Source organism: Pyrgilauda ruficollis, unplaced genomic scaffold (assembly GCF_017590135.1).
Source record: "Pyrgilauda ruficollis isolate IOZ18807 unplaced genomic scaffold, ASM1759013v1 scaffold189, whole genome shotgun sequence".
Classification (NCBI taxonomy): Eukaryota; Metazoa; Chordata; class Aves; order Passeriformes; family Passeridae; genus Pyrgilauda; species Pyrgilauda ruficollis.
This window is the reverse complement of record NW_024517984.1, coordinates 27,493-47,325: the sequence shown is the minus strand read 5'-3', so window position 1 is coordinate 47,325 and position 19,833 is coordinate 27,493. Positions and strand designations below refer to the sequence as shown.

At 39.9% G+C, this 19,833-nt stretch overlaps 1 protein-coding gene across 7 annotated transcripts in view; it reads right to left on the bottom strand.

The window, feature by feature from the left end:
- Positions 1 to 19,833, bottom strand: part of TANC2 (tetratricopeptide repeat, ankyrin repeat and coiled-coil containing 2) — a 146,663-nt gene that overhangs the window by 115,163 nt on the left and 11,667 nt on the right. For all 7 annotated transcript variants that reach the window (XM_041465417.1, XM_041465418.1, XM_041465420.1 and 4 more), the window contains exons 2-3: positions 7,073 to 7,135; positions 1,448 to 1,547 (exon numbers count right to left, since the gene is read on the bottom strand). In XM_041465417.1, coding sequence (XP_041321351.1) covers positions 1,448 to 1,514 — 67 coding nt within the window. In that variant the 5' untranslated portion in view covers positions 1,515 to 1,547; positions 7,073 to 7,135. The remainder of the gene's footprint in view (positions 1 to 1,447; positions 1,548 to 7,072; positions 7,136 to 19,833) is intronic.

Below are 19,833 nucleotides of genomic sequence, written 5' to 3'. Positions count from 1 at the left end.
CAAAGAGAAGGCTTTGTACAGAAATCACAAGTTAAGGTGATTTGTCTGCGTGCACTTTTCTAAAGGTATCATCAAAGGACTTGTACTTTCAAACAGCAAACGTGACACAAATCACAAGAGGATGGAGCCATCTGCTCACGTTTTCCACAAGCCTGTCTTTTCATGCAGGTGCCTCCCTCACACCAACCACTCCTGCTACAAGAAACTGAGGAGTGCTGTGGGAAGGAATTCTCCTCCAAAAAAGCAATGAACAGCCACCACCCCAGGCTGGAATTCTTATGGTGCTTTCACAAAACAGATTTTTACCTGCTTTGAGATCCATACCAACTACAACACCACGGTGCACGCTTGAACTGCCCAGGACCAAGCAACACCCCACAGCTGTCACCAGACACTGGAATAAGGGACCACTGATGGCTAAAGCATCAGTGCTGCCCCACAGCTCTCCTTCCCCAAAAACAACATGGCCAGGAAGGTATTAACAATGGCCAAATTCTGGCAGCGTGACAAACACAGAACAACTTGCTGAAACCAAAAGAAAACAGCTCGTTTTCCCACTGCCTTTACCAGCACTGTGACTCCTCATCCTCACCTCTGGTTTCTCAAGGAACATCCATATGAACATCCGTAACATAAATATCCACACTACCGCAGATGCACGAGCACAAATAAACACTGCTATCCCAAAATATTTAAAACGTGCTGCCAGATGGCTTTAAAATTCAAAATGAAAGATCTAATTAAAAGCTCTTCTCTTGCCAACACTCCATTTTTGGAAAAAACTACAAAAGTTAAATAAAAATGTTTTTAAAGCCTATCAATATTTTGTAATGTTTTGTTTTACAATTACAATCTCCCCCCATCTCTGTCATGGATGAAACAGGCCAAGTCATGTGAACCAATACTAACTGTAAACTCCTTTCCTGAGATGGTAGAAAAACGAAATTGATGTAAATGATGACTAAATTTGGGCAATTTCTCCTTTAATTTCAACTATTCCCATTCCTCTCTCTCCCTCCTGTTTAAAAATAAAAGCTGAAAAGAAATTGCTGCTGCTCTCACAAGTTTTGGCTGTAATTAAGCAGGTTTCACTGCCACAAGTTATCACAGACATTTCAGAAGGAAAAAAAAGTCTCACTTTCCATAAATGAAACGTGAACCTTGATGCTTGTTTACTACAAGATTATGTAGAACTCTTACTTGGTTCTCCCTGCATCTTATCTCCCCAACAAAACCAGATGATGGTTTACATCCACTTAAAAACAAACATACATATAGTTCCAAATTAAAAGCACAGCACTGTATTAAAACGAAGTATAATGATGTTTGTGGAGTCTACAAGATCGTCATCTGTTCATTAACAAGAAGAAAGTCCTGCTAAGACCAAAACAAACATGAAAGGAAGGGCTTCAGATCCCACACGCACGACGAGGTGACGGTTACTTACCGCTGGACCTGTTTTTGCGGTTTGACTTCCCTCCCGTAAGAAGCATCTTGAGACTGTTTCGAAACATGGCGATCCTGTTCCACTTGGTTTATTGCAAACGCTGCGGGAAACAGAACAACAGAGGCGCAAAATCAACACTCCCATTCGGACCGCTGGAAGCCATTATGGAGAAGAGGTGAAGAAGGGTTAAAACCAAGATAAAATGATGAAAAGCTATTTTGACAATTAAATTCCTAACAACAACATCCACGTAAAGCCCACCATTCAGTTTGCTTTCAGCTACCTAGGCTTTATTTACAGGACAACACAATTCCAGTGCTGCTGGAAGAGCCAACCTATTTTGCCCAATAATTTATCATCACACAGAAGTGGGAAAGACACAGCATTTAGCAAATTGCCTCCATTTCCCATCACTATTAAAGCCAAACACATCAGAAGGAGCTGCTGCCCTTCCTGTTGCCCAGAAAATCAATCCTGCTGACACCAACCACAACTCCAGATGCTCTGCAGCTCCTGGGCTGGTTGACTGTCAAATTCTCCTGTGAGTTGAATAAATTGTCATGAGGAGACAAGTCACTCAAACCCAGAGTAACTGATGCAAAAAAATCAAACAGAAACATTATCCCTATATTTTCCTTGCTGTATATGTCTTGGGAGAAAAAAAAAAAAAAGGTTATTTGAGTACTGCTGAACATAAAAGAGTGTCTGGGATCACCAGGCACACTGACAGCCTGTGCTGGGGAACAGCCACTTATTAAAGCATGTAAAGCATGAAAACACCTACAACAAAAGCAGTTCAAACCAGACCAAAAGAATTGTGAAGAGTCTTTGATCAGTACATACAATAAACCACAATTTTCTTTCTATTGTACACATGATATTTCATAGTTACAAGATAACACATTCATCTTTGAAAAATAAAGAATGATTTTTTTTTCCCTGTAACAGTATTTGTTTCCTCTTGGAGGATGCTCAGTAAATGCCATCTTGCATTTCTTCCCATTTGTCTGATACTTTCAAGTCTAATAATACAACAATGCTCAGTTCAAAGAGCTTTATATGTATATTTAAAGCCACTGAAAGTCCTTTTAATATGGTGTACTCTCTTACTGAGAGACATCAGCATTCCAGGGCAGCAGCTCAGAGTACATACATCCCAAGCCCCAGTGAGCAAACAGGGATGGCAGCAACTGCAGCCTTTCCTAACACAAGCTCCCATTCACTTACCAGATTCCACAAACAGATTTGTGTGCCTCCATGGATGAGTATTAAACATGGAATCTGTATTTCCTCGGCATTTATGAATCACTTGAGCATCCCCTGTCACTCTTCTGCCACCAAAACACAAGGAGCTGGTGCTCAGGCTCATTCCCAAGGCTCCTAAACGAGGCTTAGGTCCCCTTCAGAGCATCCCACTGCTACATGACTATCAAAAAAAATTCCATCTGGGTACACAGACAATTGTTTTGGGACTTTCCCCATAGTGGCTTGCACTGCAGAGAGAACTGAGCAGAGCTTTGCCACCAGTGCTGAGCTACAACTGAATTCAACCAAATTCTGTCAAATTCTGCCACCCAGCCTGGGCCAAGGCCACGCCAAAGAGCCACCAGTGCTGAGCTACAACTGAATTCAACCAAATTCTGTCAAAGAAGCCACCCAGCCTGGGCCTAGGCCACGCCAAAGGCAAGCCTGATAGTTTGCTAATAATTATATTTACCTGTATCCTGCACATGGCAAACAGAGCCAGGAGGTGCTGTGCTGCTACTAAGGCTGAATTAAGGCTCTGCACAGACAGAGCCTCGGTGAATTTGCTCCCAAGAAGCCCAGAGTGGAGAGAGAAGTGATGTCCTGCATAAAGACCCTGGGTTACCAGCCAAGGGACATCCCAAGGACTGATCCCATACTCTCAGGGGACTGCTGGACTACAGGAAGATGACTCTGCCCATGCCAGAACTAGGAACTAGGTGGTTTTTGAGGTCCCTTCAACTCAAAGCACTCAGTGATTCTGTGACTCTGCTTTTCCTGACGTGGTTCCTCATTGCCACTCACAGTACTGATGTATTCTGAGCGTAAGCACTCGTTAGACTTACATCCTGATTAGTTAAGGTGTTCACAACACAGAGGAGCAGGTGCCCAAAATCAGCTGCTGGTTTTCATTTTCATGCACAACTGCATCCCTTTGTGGCTTTGAGCAAACATGGTCACAGCTCTTCCTCTGTTCAGCCAACACCACTAAGCCAGAAGTAATATTTAAGAATAAGCACTCTAAATTAAAAATCCTGTTGGTTGTGTTAGTTCATGGAATTAGAAGCATTAAACAGCAAACAGAATTACAGTATTAGGAAGAGCTGGATCAGAGAACTTTTCATCCTAACCCATGAACTCCTTAAGGCACCTCACAGCCCAGGTTAATGCCTTTCTGCAGGATCAGCAGCAGCTCTGTCAGCAGAAGCAAAAGCTGCAGGAATGTGATGGGGATCCTTCACACCCCCACCAACACAAGATATCTCCTGCAACAATATGGGCAACCAAGAGCTACTACACTTGATTTGTCCTTTACCTTGTCATTTGTAAGTTTACCAAACAAAATGAAGACATTGTATGAGCACAAGTCTCCAAACAGTATCAGCAGATGAATAAAAAGATAGAATCTCTATGCAGCATTTTTAAAAAAAACAGTTCCAGAATCTCCTGGTTTATGTCCAGACACTCTGACAAATGTTGTTTGATCTTCTAATAAATCTAAATTCCAATGAAATACATAAACAATAATAACTTTCTGCAGCAAGGCAGTAGTACAGATAGGATGAGGAAAAACCCCAAAGTGGAGGGGGTAGAGGCAGACTGAGCTCTGCAAGCTGCAAGCTTACACCAAATGCTAAGCTTGAACAAGTCAGCGACATCTCATTAAATCCTTTGGGATGACTAAGGCCTATTCCAGTGTTTTCTTAGTCTTAAAACAGAGTTTGTAGACAGGCTGCAAAAGCCACCTCATGTTTCCGGTGGCTACACATTATTACAGCCCACAAAAGTAACTTTTGCTTCTTTTTATAGAGATACTGTCTGTCAGACACACAATTACAAAATCAAAGCAAAATGTTTTGCCTATATACCACCAGTAGAACAACCAGATCCCTGTATTCTCCTCCTCTCTGATCACCCCACTAAAAATAAAATTTTATTTTATATAAAGCTGATTAGCAAAGCTAAGCTCTTGTTCAAAGGAGTGTTTGATGTCCAGTGAGTCGTACAAACACTGCTGGCAAATTTTGGGCATGTCAGCGTGAGAAGCTATTAAATGTATATCCTAAGATTAGAATTCTGTGTTTTTTTCCAATAAGACCAATTTCTTGACAAGTGGCAGGAGCTCCATGACTATCAAATCCATTAAACTCTGCCTCACCACAGGGGTGGGAATAACTGATTACAATAACACTGAAGTCTAGGGAAATATATATTTGTAAGCTTGATCCATGCACATTTAAACACACAGGAGCAGAATTTAGACATTAAGTTTAGAGATTAAATATTTCCAGGAACTTTAGGAATGAAAACAGCACTGTTGTGACCTAGCAAGCTTGCCAAGAACTTCTAGGATTATTTGGAAATACCAAAACAGCAAAGGTATTAAATGCACTAAACCCCACCAATTAGAGGTATTTAAGCAATTAAGAGTTTATTAAACAGAGTTCTCTAATAGGCTTTAGAACAACAAAATTAATTGTTTGATATTATGTTTCTCACAAAAGCCTGAACACCAATAACTAACTTGGGGAGCCTGACGTGAAGGCCAATCTGCCGATCCACTCTTGGAGATCTCTGGACAGGATCTTTCGTACAGATCCTGCATGGACTCCCAGAACCCTTGTGCTCTCCCCTGTCCTCCTGATATGACCTCACTGTCTTTGGTGCTCCAACTACCTTTGACAGAAATCCATAAAAATACACCCAAAAACACCGAACAGTATTCCCACTGGAAAAACGTGTGCAGCGGGTCAACGTAACGTTCCACAAGGAAGCAGGAGGTTGGCCTCAATCCCTGCCTTTATTTTATCAAAAGAAGCAGCTGTTAATGCTCCAGTTAAAAAGCAATTCTGAGAGCATAACAAAGTCATATTCCCACGTTAGTGAAGTTCCCAACAACAGTCCTAAGGTGGATGTGGCCATACAAATTTCTTGATGAGTCTGTGGTGATTATGCTCGCTCAAAGTCTGTGGCATTTATGTTCAGAGGTAATTTTTATACAGTTACAGCCTGGGAGGAAGGAGACAAGCATGTATTATTATGGAAACCCACACAATTTAGCAGAGGAACAGCTCATTTTGGTGCTGTGCTTGGAACACAGCACTTCCAGAGGCTGAAGCTGTTTGTACCTGGGGCTGCACCACCAGGGAGATGCAAGGCTCAATCCCTCAACACACACATGCTCTGTGCAGGCTCGAGCTTCCCCTTCTCTGCTGACATGAGATTGTTTTTCTTTTTGTCTGGAACACAGTCATACTTCAAGGAAGGACAAAGGAGAACAAAAGGACTCACTCTGAATCCAGAGAAACTCACTACTCTCAAACAGTAACAATCCTCCTGAGAGAACCCTGCCAGCCACAGAATACCAACTAACAGACCTTGAAACCATAACTTTTTGGTCAACATTTGAATTTACTTTTCTGGGAAAAAGATTTCTCCAGCAATACTTAAGTGTTGGCATTTAACACCTATTTAAAACGAGATCAGAAACATGGCAGACAATAATGCAATCACTCACTAGGAGAGTCAAAAGTCAGTTCTCACCTCAACATGAAAATGGGATGACCTTGAAATTCAGGAAATTTAATTTTGAACCAGGCTTTGTCATTTTGCATAACCTGGTTTCTAATTCTAGATTAATGATACAGACTGAATTCCCAAAGGACACTTCCATTCTCCATATACAACGTCATAATTATCCAGCCTTGGAGAAAAATGACAATGAAACAAAAGCTAGAAATGCCATCACCTCACTTTCATCAATTCACCTGTGGTGCTTTTAGTGTCTTCTGTGCTGCTCATAACAGTAACAATTATTGCTTTGGTTTTAAATATTACTAGTAACTGCCTCCATCAACAAACAAGTGAGTAAGTATCTAAACTTGAAATAAAATGTGGCACAGTGCTGCACAAGCTCAGTCTTGCTAAACTGCCTTGAAACAAATTTTAGGGCACTTTCTACAAGCTGGAATCATAAAATGGCCAAGACTGGAATGGACCTTAAAGTTCATCCCATCCCTGCCATGGCAGGGACACCTTCCACTGTCCCAGGCTGCTCCAAGCCTTGTCCAGCCTGGCTTTGGACACTTACAGGGATCCAGGGGCAGCCACAGCTGCTCTGGGCACCTGTGCCAGGGCCTCACCTTCCTCACAAGGAACAATTTCTCACTCTAATTAAACCTAATATGTGAAAGCTCTTACATCCTTTTCTCTAATACAATCAGGTTAAGAACTGGTAAAACTGTTACAGAAAGAACCCTTGTTCCACTTTCAGGTGATCACACATTAACAAAGAAATGACAGAAGACAACTGCAACTCTAAACAATTAAATGATGCCCGCAAAGAACACATGGGATTGTAGGAAGAAAAAATTCTCCTACCTTGATATCTTTAGACAAGTTAAATCTTTAGCAAGAAGTGTCCTCCTCCATCCACTTCAAGTCCTGAAAGACAAAGAAATGCAACAGAATTTAGTAGCATCTTCTCAGCACCCTCTGTGCCCCACCCTGTCCAGATGCACACACAGAGCTACAATAATCTCATCCCAGGAATAAACCCACAACTTTTCCAGAGGATTACTGTGTAAGCATCAGGCAGATCCCACTCTTCATCCTTACACTTAAAAAGTGAATGCTCCTGCTTCGAAATCGCTGTTAATCAATACTAACTTTGGTCACTTGCCTCTTCCTTCTCACCATTTTTCAAATGGGAAGAGAAAAAAGCAGATATACTGCCCTTTGACACACATCATATAGGACATGGTTTAACAAGCATATTTCCCTTCATCCTATCAAGTTCTCCTGCTAAAAGCCTACAACCTCCCCACTGTTTTTTTTTAAACTCAATCCTTACATAAACATAATTCCCAAGAGGGATCCAGCACTAAATCAAGGATTCAGTACTTGGCCCTTTGCTCTGTCATCATGTACTTAGAACATGAAGTTCATCAACAAAAAGCCACAAGAAATATATCTTGCCACTCACTGAAAAAGATGACAGCAGCTATTTTATTCCCAGCCTGTATTTTATTTGTGCTGATGATATTGTATTACAGCCTGCACCAATCTATTGTTTTAGAAATCTCATTTGAGAACCAGCAAGGAGAAGGAAATAGAGACACATTTCATTTGTCATCCAACAAACAAACAAAAAGAATCAAAGTAAATTGAGGCCACCTTGCATTTGCAAGTTCAAAACAAAGCAGAGTAAGTGTTTAACTGCATCAGTCAGGTTTTTTGTTCTCCTGCAAGAGGATACTGAGAAGTCACTGACAGCTTTACTTGGGGTTCATGGTGCTCCCAGAACTGTAACAGTGACTTCTCCTACGGTCTTAGATTAATAGTTTTGTCTGTAAAATTAAGACATTCTATAAATTAATCTAAAACCCTATTTTATTTCTCAGGGCTGCCAATTACCTCCCTGCTTTCGATTTTTCATTTATCTGGGAAAACAGAGAGCTAATAACCAGCACAGCCCTTCCAAGAGAGCAGGGAGCTTTTGTTCAGTCAAGCAAGGAAACACCTCCAAAGGCAGCTCATCCTGCAGCACCAAGGGGGATCCCTGTGATGGGAGCAATGTCCCAAAACCTCTGCCAGAGACCCCAGCTCCCACACAGAGCCCTGGGCTCTGTCCCACCAGCTGCATTCTGCTGCTCTGCCAGAGGATGCTCCTTCTTCAAATTCCCTTCCTGGCTTGTACAAACTGCCTGTGCCCAAATCACCTGAATGCCCAAGAATTTAGCCTTTGGCAGAAACTGCCTGCTCAGAAAGACTCAGCTACAAATTTTTCAGTGCCCAATCACACAGAGCACAAGAGCAGCATGGAACCTAAACCCAACCAGGCTCAGATCAAGCAAGACTTTTATTAGATATTACTTCACATGATTTAAGTCCCTAGAGGGGGAGTTTTTGTAAGGGCATGGAGTGACAGAACAAGGGGAGAATGGCCTTAAGCTGAAGGAGGGCAGGGTTAGATCAAATTAGGGCAGAAATTGTCTTCTGTGAGATTGGTGAGGCCCTGGCACAGGGTGCCCAGAGCAGCTGTGGCTGCCCCATCCCTGGAAATGTCCAAGGCCAGGCTGGATGGGGCTCAGAGCAACCTGGTCTTGTGGAAGGTGTCCCTGCCTATGGTACGCTGTGGAACTGGGTGAATTTTAAGGTCCATTTCACCCCAAACCATTCTGGGATTCTGTGATCCTAAAAAAAACCCTCTATTCCTTAGATCCTAAATAGACAAAAGAAAAAACAGATCTTAAAATAAGTATTTGGCCTTCTCCACAATTCTTTTAAATAGTCCAAATCTGGGTACTTGCAAACACCTCAGGTGAGCGAGTAATTTTTTTTCAAAAGCAGCAATGTTACAATTTTTGGAAAACTGAAAACATTCAGAGAATAACTAAAAATAAATCCTTATAAATGTTTCAGTGTGCTGCCATCTATCTTCTTAATACAGCTCTAAACGTGATACCCTGTAAAACAAAGAGCAGGAATGGCCTGTGCTGTGTGAGCTGCAGACAAGCACTTACAACCCATCATCTGCTCAGGAGCTCCCCATCTGCATTCCACGAGCAGATCCAATGAATCTGCTTTGCATTGAGCTTTTAAACAGCAGAGCTTTTATCTGCTCACAGGATTACATTAGAAATCTTTATGTGAATGCAGCAGATATTAGTGGGTTGTCAATAAAAACTGAATGTCATTAAAGTGCTTTAATTCTTTAAATGCCTTTAACCTTCTAATTATATTTGTAAATTCTGCTATTGAGCTATAAGAAAGTTATAAATTCTGACATGTTGTATCACCACCAATACATTTAGAGACTAATATACAAACAGCTTTGGTGGCAGAGAATCACTTAGAATCATTCTCTCTTGATTAAACACACAAATCACCAACTAGCATGTTTCAATCAGAAGCAACATTCAGTCAAGCAACATTCAGTGAGAGTTTCTGAAGGTAAGTTTGGAGGGTTAAAACCTCTGGCTGGCTGCAAGCCTTATACTATTATTATTACTATTATTATTATTATTGTTATATTATCGTTGTTGTTATTATTATTATCATTATTATCGTTGTTATTATTATTATTATTATCTCAGCATTGTTTTTCCAAGTTCTGCTAGACTTGGCAGGGAGATCTCAACTCTTCCCTCCAAACCAGTAACTGAGCAGTTACCACCTGGCTCTGCTGGTTTCCTTCCCAGCTGCTGAACTGCTGCAGTCTTCAGACTCCTCCTGCCTCTGCCCATGAAGCCAATTGCTGCCAAGTGGGATTTTTTTGCCCATAAAATCCATCTAGGAATTGCCAGCTACCAACTCCAAACTGCCATCCAGGTTTGCAAAGGTAAAACATGAGCATGGAATAGGAATATTCCTGAGTCCCATCATGAAGACAATAATATAATGAATGCTTTTTGCCAACAGGGTCAGGTAATTTACATCAGGAACAACATAAAGAAAACCCCCTGAGAGTGTCACAAGGCCCTCCTGTGCTACAGAACAGCAGGAAAATACACTTCACCCATGGATCCTTTCACTGACTTTGCAACCAACTGCTGATTCCTTTTCTTCTGAACAATTCTCAGCCCAGAACAGAATCAATTCACATATACATTTCTTATAGCATGTTTACTGTCCTAGGGCATCCATCACTTCATTCACATCCATCACTAGAACAGAAATTATCCAATTTAAACAGTTTTGGATAATTCTTTGTGTTTGGGACCTTTTCACTGCTTCAGACAATTTCTGACTGAAGCCATCATAGACAGAGCTGCTCAGACAGTTGAGAATGAACAGATTATTATGTAATTTCCAGAGAGAAGAAAGAAATGCTGTTCAAAACTACAACGACAGAGCTGCTCAGACAGTTGAGAATGAACAGATGAAAGAAATGCTGTTAAAAACTACAAGTTGGTAATAATGTCACAAAGCCAAGTAAGCAAACACTTAAAGGCTACACACTCAGGAGAGGTGGTAGTTAAGTAACTCAGACACAAACTAGTCATCCTGCAGTCCCAAATAATTTCTTGCTTATATACCTGTGATAGGTAATAACCACTGAGTTCTTCTGCAGAAGACTGTGTTAAAAACAACTGAGGTGTAAAACAGCAAAAAGCTGCACATTCACCACCCCTCTAACATCCTTCACATCCATGTTGAAATATTTCTTAAAAACAGCTTTTCTTATATTCTGTTAAACCTGTAAGTATATGGCACTCAAATTAACTCCATTTTTGAATATCCTAGTGAATGAATGCACCCAAAAAAAGCATAAAATCAAAGCCAGCTGGGTGACTGCCCAAGAGAAGGGCTCCTACCTGATGTAGGAATTACTGAAATAGGCAAGAATGGTTTATGAAAAAAAAAAAAAAATCCCAATATTGTCAGAATTAAGCACCTTCCTGTCACTCTAATACAGAAAACTGCCTATATAAGGAATGAATACTTTCAGGTACAGTAACACACATTGTAGCTGCAGTATTTTCCTGTCAGGCTAAAATCCATGAAGAAAAAAAAAAAAAAAAAAGCTTTAAGATTCGAGGCAGAAACCAGAAAAGCTGCCATCCACGGAAACTTGACTACACAGTCTGAAATCACACCAGAATGTTTGATTTCACAGCAACAAGTTTGAGAAATGTCTTGAGATATCTTGAGCTGAATACCACCCATCCTATATTTGAAAATACTGAACATTAGTACTGAGAAACATCCAAATAAAAGGCTGAAATAAGACTAGTTTTCTATTCATCCTAGAATAAACAAAGGAACTTTTTTCCCCTCGATTCAAGCAAGCAGGTAAAAATTCACAGCAATTTTGAAAAGCTAATTGAATCTGAAGCCTCTGGACCAAACACAGCACAGGTCACATGTATCCTGATCTCAACAGTTTAATTATATTTTCCCAGAGAAATTAGCAACTTACTCATACTTTTATCAACAGAACATTAATACACAGGCATTAAACACAATGGCCATCTGTCTTTGAAAGCCAAAACTACCCCAATGATCAGAACATGCTGCTCAACCAGTCCTGCTGGAAAGCAAAGGCTCTGAAATGGTCTCATGAATAGGGATTTCCATCTTTAAATGCAGTTATTTTTCTAGTTTTGGCTGTCAGATGCACCAGCTGGTATAAATTGAGAAAGCCTGGATGGTATTCTAAAATCAAATCAAATCACAGTTTAAATTCCTTGCACATATATACATGTTGGAAACAAAATACATACTGACTAAAAATAATCCTGATTTCAGTTTGAACTTGCGTGAATTAATTTTTAAGCAAAAAGTGTGTTTTAATGATGCCTGTCACATAACAAATCAAAGATCAGGAAAATGACAGCATTCTTTAAATTACTGTCATGTAACTATGCCTGACCTAATTTTACTGGGGACTAATCTGGAAAAAAAGTCTCATGTTTCCATCTTGACAAAGAGTTTGTCTTCTTAACCTCATATTCTCTAACTAAAAGTAAGATGTGAATCATATGTTGCCACACATAATGACTGCACTTACACAGTTCATTACACAGGAAAGCAGACCATTGATAAATCAAGAATTCCACAAATAAAACCATACAACATAACACTCCAGTCCAGAATTAGATACCTCTTGGCTGATTTTCAACAGCATTAAACAAGCATCCACTCTACCATATTTTAAGTTGGCAACAGTTTCTTCATGATCATCACTCTAAATAACTATGGGAAAGCATCCAGACCTCAATGGAATAATGAAAAAAAAAATCAGAAAACTGACCATGCTTTGAATTAAGATTTTTTTGCTTATCACTTAAAAAAATCCACCCTGTGTGTTAAATCCAGATGACATCCACATTCTGCTCTTCACAACTCACAATTCTGCTTTTATATTGCAATTATAAGGAGCTCCCATTTTATTTTCTGCTTACAAACAGTTCCAACTCGTGAAGGATTGCAGTTTTCAGCATCTTAATCCTGTTTATCAAAATTTACAAACTTACCTATTTAGCACCTTTTCCCCAGCAATCTGGGGGCAGGAGCTGTTACTGTTTTATGGTACCTGGTTGTCCCCAGCCCTCACCTCTCTAATATTTTCACACTCTAATTATCATCTTATGTTTAATAACTCTGACAGACAGAGAGTGTTAGAGTAATGTAGGAATTAGTGGTGGTGCCACAGCAGAAAGGAGCAATAATTAAGTGTAAGTCTTGGGTCATGTTACTCTTACCAGCAAATCTGCTCAATGGCTTTAGAGAGAGAACAAGTGTGAGTGAGTGTTGATTATTTCTTGACTGGTCTTCATTTCAAGTATTCCAATACTGTAAGCTCCAGAAGGAAAGCAAGCCAGTTATTTTTGTTGTTTCTTCTTGTTTTCCTTGGTTGTGCACGGTCTTCAATGCCAAGAAATGGATAGGATTTGGGATTTGCCTCAGTGAATGATGACATAAGTTACTGATGATTATACATGCATACATTTGCATTCCAAATGTAGGGGAAAACATATTCCCTCTCCTTCCATCTCTAGGAGCCATTAGATTTCCTCCATAAGACAAACTACAGAGACAATTTAAAAAATCAGTTTGTTTTTGTAGTTATGCAACTTTATGGAGTAATCTCACCCATCACTACCAAACTTTTGTTGAAGCTAAAAATGGGGGAGTGGTGTAAAGGCTTTGTCTATAACCCCAAACCACCACTGCAGTACTCAGCTCTGCTGTGCTATCACTGACTTTGATACACTTTCTGATACTCCTTGGCTGTACCCATGAGCATCAGTGAGCATTTCCTTTCCCAGAATGAAAGAGAACAGTGTCCCCAAGCATTCTGGTGCTGGAGGGACTCACAAAAGCACTGGAACTGCAGCATCACCAGCACCCATGTTCACTTGGCTCTCTGTGAAGCCAGGGGAAGGACTGTGCAGAAAAGCAGGCAGGAGGGGTAGGGCAAAGCAAATTGCACCTCTGGTTTTTCCAATGCTCCTGTACCAGCCAGCTGAAGTGACTAAAGCACTTCTGAGCCACGGGCAAGGATCCTGAAGCCAATATAATGTTTTGGTTTACAGCTGGGATAAGTTAAGAGGGTACTTGCTTATTCAAAGCCGACTTCTTAAGCCGTGGTAATGTAGTTTTCACATTGAAAGTAACTCAGTCTTGGATTTGGGAAGTGCTCAGCTTACTCTGGGCTCTCTCACAGGAATGTTTTCTGCCTGCTACTGTTTATCTCCTCAAGGCTTTGTGGATTTGGTTCTTTGATTCCCTCTGTGGACCCCTAACAGCTTGCTTTATGGTTAGCTGATTTCTCCTGTTAAAAAAAATCTCACTGGGCTTTCAGCTCTCACTTGCATCAGACTGAGGAAGCACAGTTGTTTTTGCCAGAACTGTAACTCTGTAATCTCCATTTTTGCTGCTGGTTGTGGGATGAAACCATAAACTTCTGATTGTTCTTAGCTGAGGAGGACAGTGTGAAGTGGAGCTCGTGTATACAACACTGAATTCTTTTGAAGCCTGCTATGTGCTGTAATTTCAAATGCACTCATACAATGGCTTCATTTATAACTCATAGTTTAAACACACTGTCTGAAGTAACCCCTTTGGTTACACTCCCAATTCATTGGTCTCAGCCTTAAACAGCAGCCCATTGTCTCCTCTGCTGTAGCTAACATAGCCAAAATGCCTGATTCACCTTTATTATACTCTGAAACAATGTCTATTAAGAAACAATGGTCTGAAATTTCCTCAGGCAAGTTCTGCAGAAAAACATTTCTGACATCAAGATGTGTTACAGCAAAGACAGCAATCGCCTGGCTGTATCACCACCCGTATCAAAAAGGCTTTTTTCTTTAGCAAGAATGAGTCTGAAACATGAAAAATAGTTTAATGTTCAGAATCTTGTAGCTAGATGGGATTATCTTACATCCAAATTGAGTATGGATAGCACGCTTTAAAAAGTTTATTGCTTTTAAAGCCAAATAATGCAAATGATACTGCAGAAACCACTTCAGGATAGTCTTAACACAAATCTACAAAAAGGCATATTTTCTCAGCTACCAGAGAGCTTTTCTGCTCTATAAACACACATAAGGAAAGCAAAGGAGGAAAATCTCTGCTGTCAGCCTTTGGGCTCTTGCTATTAAAGCAATATTCATAATCCCTACTGCCCAGCTGTGTGATACAGTCATTTAACTTGTTAACCTTTAGAGATCACAAGACCCATGAATAAATCCCTCCTTAATACAGGATGGTAGCAACTCCCCAGCTCAGTAACACCTCCCAGGAACTGAGCCAAGGCAAGAAGAAGACTGATACTAAAGAACACAAGGAAAGCATGACCTCACTTCCAGCAAGGACTGAAAGGGAATCATGCTGAGAGACAAGCACGGTACATACCAGGCACATATTTTGTATGTTCCACTTGAAATCCGTGCTTCATTCACTCTTTTCCAATAACTGGTTTTAAAACGCATCTCCTTCTCTGCTACACAGCTCCTCTGTACTCTATCATTCCTTTTCTACCTAAGCCATGTCGTGTTTCAAGTCTTCCTCAGCTCTAAAATACCTTCTACAAAACAACTGAAACGGAACGAAAGTGACTCTTAGGAAAATTTCTTGGCTCACTTTATTTACAAGTTTGTTTCTACTAACCAAACCACTGAGCCACTATAACATCCCTCCATAACAACTGATACAGATCTCAAAAATTCCTTTAAGGTGCAACTATTAAAATACTAAGAGAAAACACAGGAAAGCCGCTGACTAAGAAAACACTTCTCTCCTCTATAAAGCCCAGGCAATTAAGATTACAGTAAATGAAGCCTGCAGAAAAAAACCCCAAAAATCTTCCTTCTCCCAGCAAGCCCATTCTGCAGAGCCAGTACGTGTTTGCCTTTGGTTTTCCGGGTATAGGAAATCCATTTCCTCCACTGCAGGAGAGATTCACAGAGCAACAATGACCACAAAAAGAAACTAAAATAAGAAAATCTCAACTGAGTCAACAGTGAACCTAAAATCACTCCTTCAGTGTCACGCTAAGGTCTCTCCTGCCAAAAGGTTACTCTGCTCATGAGTGACTTTTTGTATAATAATTACTTTTAATACACTAATACACACAGGCACAAACAGTGTTTTGTTTTAGTCCCTATGCTGCTCTATCAAGAAAAACAAGGATTCTTCCACTTGCACCAGAATAAAGAGGCTTCCTCTCTTCCAACACAGTTGGAATCACGTATCAATATGTGACATATAATACAGATTCTGTGTTAGTTCTACGTAATTTGACAGTAGAGAATTAGATTCCAAACTAGAAATCCTTCTAGGAAGTTATTACTGCTGCAAAATTACTATAATATGACTACTGCAACAGTTAATTAAAAAGATCTGTCACCATGTTCAGGAAAGAATTTCTTCACAGGCTGTTTTTGCTGTGAACTCCACCTGCTTTAAGTACTCACACTATACTGGCAGTAAAGTGGAATGCTTAGTTGAATCTATGTAAGCAAACTTAAAATAACTACACCCCTGAAGAAATTAAAAGAGGAAGATAAGGAATGAACTTCAATATTATTAACAACACCCCTTCTCTTTAACTCTCAGTTATACTTGTTTGTATAAAAATCATTTGTGTCAGGGCACATTTTATTAGCTTGCCCTAAAACATCTGTAGAAAACTCAGGCAGCAATTAGACAGATTAATGTCTAATACTGAAGAGTAATTTACCCCATTCCCCACTGCCAGCTAAGAAATGCTACTTAGTCCTCTCTAAATGTACTCTTGCTACATTTTTCCAGACTACTGCAGAATATAAATTATGGCTATAAATACATACACATAGAAAATTTTAAAGGGCTATATCAAGTTGTAAGAAAAAGGGAAACCATATAAAATTCTCTATTAAAGGTTACAGTCAACAAGACACCAAGTCCCAAAGATCTTATTACAAATACACATAAACAACATGGTAAATTCAGAAGAATTTGGGGGGAAAAAAAAGTAATAAAGATTTACCAGCTTCCAATACTCAGCTAATAATTAAAGATGTGAAAATTCACTAGACATCCACTGAGAAGATGCTGCTTAGAGCAAAATGTGACCTGTAACCTTTGCTGTGAGGGTGTGTAGAAAAATAATGCTGATTTGCATTCCAATTCAGTCTCAAGCCTGTCTGCCCTGCAGATAAGATAAATGCATCTGTAACACCAGGCAGTTTTCATCAGAAACAAATACACAACTACATTCCTTACAGCTCAGTCTCAGCAGCACCCACCCCCTTAACCACTGCCCCACATAAATTATGCAAACAAATTCTTGTGAAAAGTGCATTAAATAAAATTTAAAGTTCCTTTCCTCACATTTATTTGAAAATAATAATAATAATAATAATAATAATAATAATAATAATGATAATTTTTAAAACCTTTGCTCCAAGGTACCATGAAAGGGCAATATATGTGCATTCAAGGAGAAAAAGCAGCTGCACACCGATCCATCATTGACAGTGAGTGCAGTGATTCCCTTCTGCTCAGAAGGATGTTGACTGGCATTTCTAGAACAGGTATAAATGTGTCAAAATCCTGTTTGACTTCTAAATCACTCAACCAAGTCAGTCTTAATTTTCAGATGAGCTTCTGTTCTCTCTAAATGCTCCTTTAGGAGATTGGGAGCCTTTTTCACACAAGCTTTGCAAAATACATTATTACTAAGTTCACCACTTTTCGGTCACTCTTCCCACCAGCCTATCCACATATTTATTTACATGCAATTATGTATTCAGGAAACACATTTACAAATTCAGAAGCATCTCGTTGCTGCTCTTTCCCTCAGTATCATCTTCGCTACCTGAGCTCTCCAATAATTTATTTGCTCATCTTCCTTCACCCTCAGGATGCACAAGACAAAAGTGAGAAATGTAAGCCCTGGTACTTACAGACCTGCACCTGCAGGAGCAGCTCACAGCAAGGGAGAAGAAAATAACATTACTCTCACACACAGGCAGCTCCTGGGTCATCTTCACAAGCAGGACAACTCAGGAGGGAAAAGTATCCAGGAATGCTGGGAAAATACAGAGATTGCCATCCCAGAAAAGATTTCCTTTCAGCCTACTGAAAGGCACAGAGCAGAAGCCAGAGCTCCCAGAGAATAGACTCTCGTAGAATAGAATAGGGATGACAACCTGACATCTTTTTGGGAGAGCTCACAGGATGAAGGACAAGCAGATTTGCTCAGCCCAAGGGTGTTCTGAAGGTGACACTGCAAACAGCAGACACACCACTCTCAGTTCTGCACACCAGCACAGACTGGTGCCCTTTGGAAGAACAGTAATTTCTCACTTCCTTTTTTTTGTCACACACACATAATTCTCTCAAGGCCAGGTAGAAACACTTTCCCATGGCTGCTTTTAATGGTTTAAAAATCTGCACGTTGATGGAAGAGGGAAGTTGGAAAGAGCTTCTCTCTGTGTGATTATTTACATAAATCCTTCCCATTACTAACAAGCAGAATGCTAAAAACCACCTAAGCATGAGGAGGTGGAAGACTTTCACTTCATACAAATGGTTTCATTTCGGAAGGTCTGAGCACCCAGGAGCAGGAGGCAAATCCATGGTGTTTGTGCTGCCCACCACAGCTCACTCTGCACCCCAGGAACCAGAGATAATTCCTGGCCCTGCCACCCCAATTCAGCAACGCCACGAAGATAAAACAACAGCAGGATGAGAAGGGGGAGGGAGGAGGAAGAGGAAGAGCACAAATAAAGGAAGGAAAACCAAGCTGATGTTCCTCTAATGAGTAGCAAAAGCTCGCCATCTGATATCTACGCTGTAAAAACAACTTTTGGAGGAAAACAAACAAAACACAGTTGAAAAAGAACACTCTGGGTTCTTTCTGGAGCTTTCTTACAATATTTGCAGGCTACTCCACATTTTTGCCTACATATTATTTAGTAAAACACTGCTAGCAAACTGCACACAGATAAAATCCATCTCCCCAATGAAAATCTAGAATTCCCAGAGGTACACGAGTAACACAGTATGAAATCTGGAGACATCTTTCCTTTATCTAAAAGGCAAACAGCTATAAATATTGCATCTTTCCATCAAATTAGGCACATTAAACATGTAAGTGAAGTGACTAATATTTTAAGTGGTTTCTTATTTGGAAGAAAATTATAAAATTCAATTTTATGAAGCATTTACACTTTCAATAATCATTTACTGTTTCTGTTTAGTATTTTTTAAAAAATGAGATCAAATCCCACTAGCACAAGCACTTCAGATAGAACAACCTGACACCAGGAATGGAAACTCAGGATTTTTCAAGAGGGAGAATGGACACAGAGTGCTTTTTCCTGGGCTCTCTCTAGTTATATTTGATGTGAATGATGTGTTACAGAGAATCTTAAAAATACAAACAGGCATCCTACACAACAATTTTGTAGTTCCTTTGAATTATCCAAAATAATTCCAGGCTGAGACTGAACTTCCCTTCCTACACAGGCCCTCCAGAATATTTTAAAATATATAATTTGCATTAACATACACAAGCATGGACTGTATCAAATAAAAAGCTATTTCACCCCAAAGCCCATAAAGATTAATTTATATATAAAATTCTGTAGGTTACTATGAGCTTATTTTTTAACTTCTTCTGAGCTTGGTCTAGCTTGTCTATTATACACTGAAGGGACAGAGCCAGATCTGTGCCCTTGCAGAGAGTTAGAAAAGGCTCCAGAATTTATTCCCTTTGTTGTTGTTGTTCGTGAAATTCAGGATATTCTTTTGGATATTCTATCAGTGTCATGAAAATTCTCAGAAAACCAAAACCATTTGAAAATTCAGCCCAGGTTTGGAAAATCTCACAAACAAAACCAGCCTGGACAGTCAGGAAACAAGTGCTTCGATCTAGCCATGGCTTTGTCAGCCTCAGTTTCAAGGAGATTTGGGGTTTTTTGTCTTATAGAGAACTCAGAAGTCACTCTACACAATTTATGTGGAACTAAAATTATTGTTTTCTCTGGGAGAGAGGCTGGGAGGTCAAAAAAAGCTTGAATCTTTTTTAAAAACCATTACCTATTGTACATTAAAAGCTCCAAAATGGAACAATATATTAAAAAATAGTTCTTGATCCTAATTAATTGTAAAAATCAAGACCAAATCCTCTTTCTAAATAT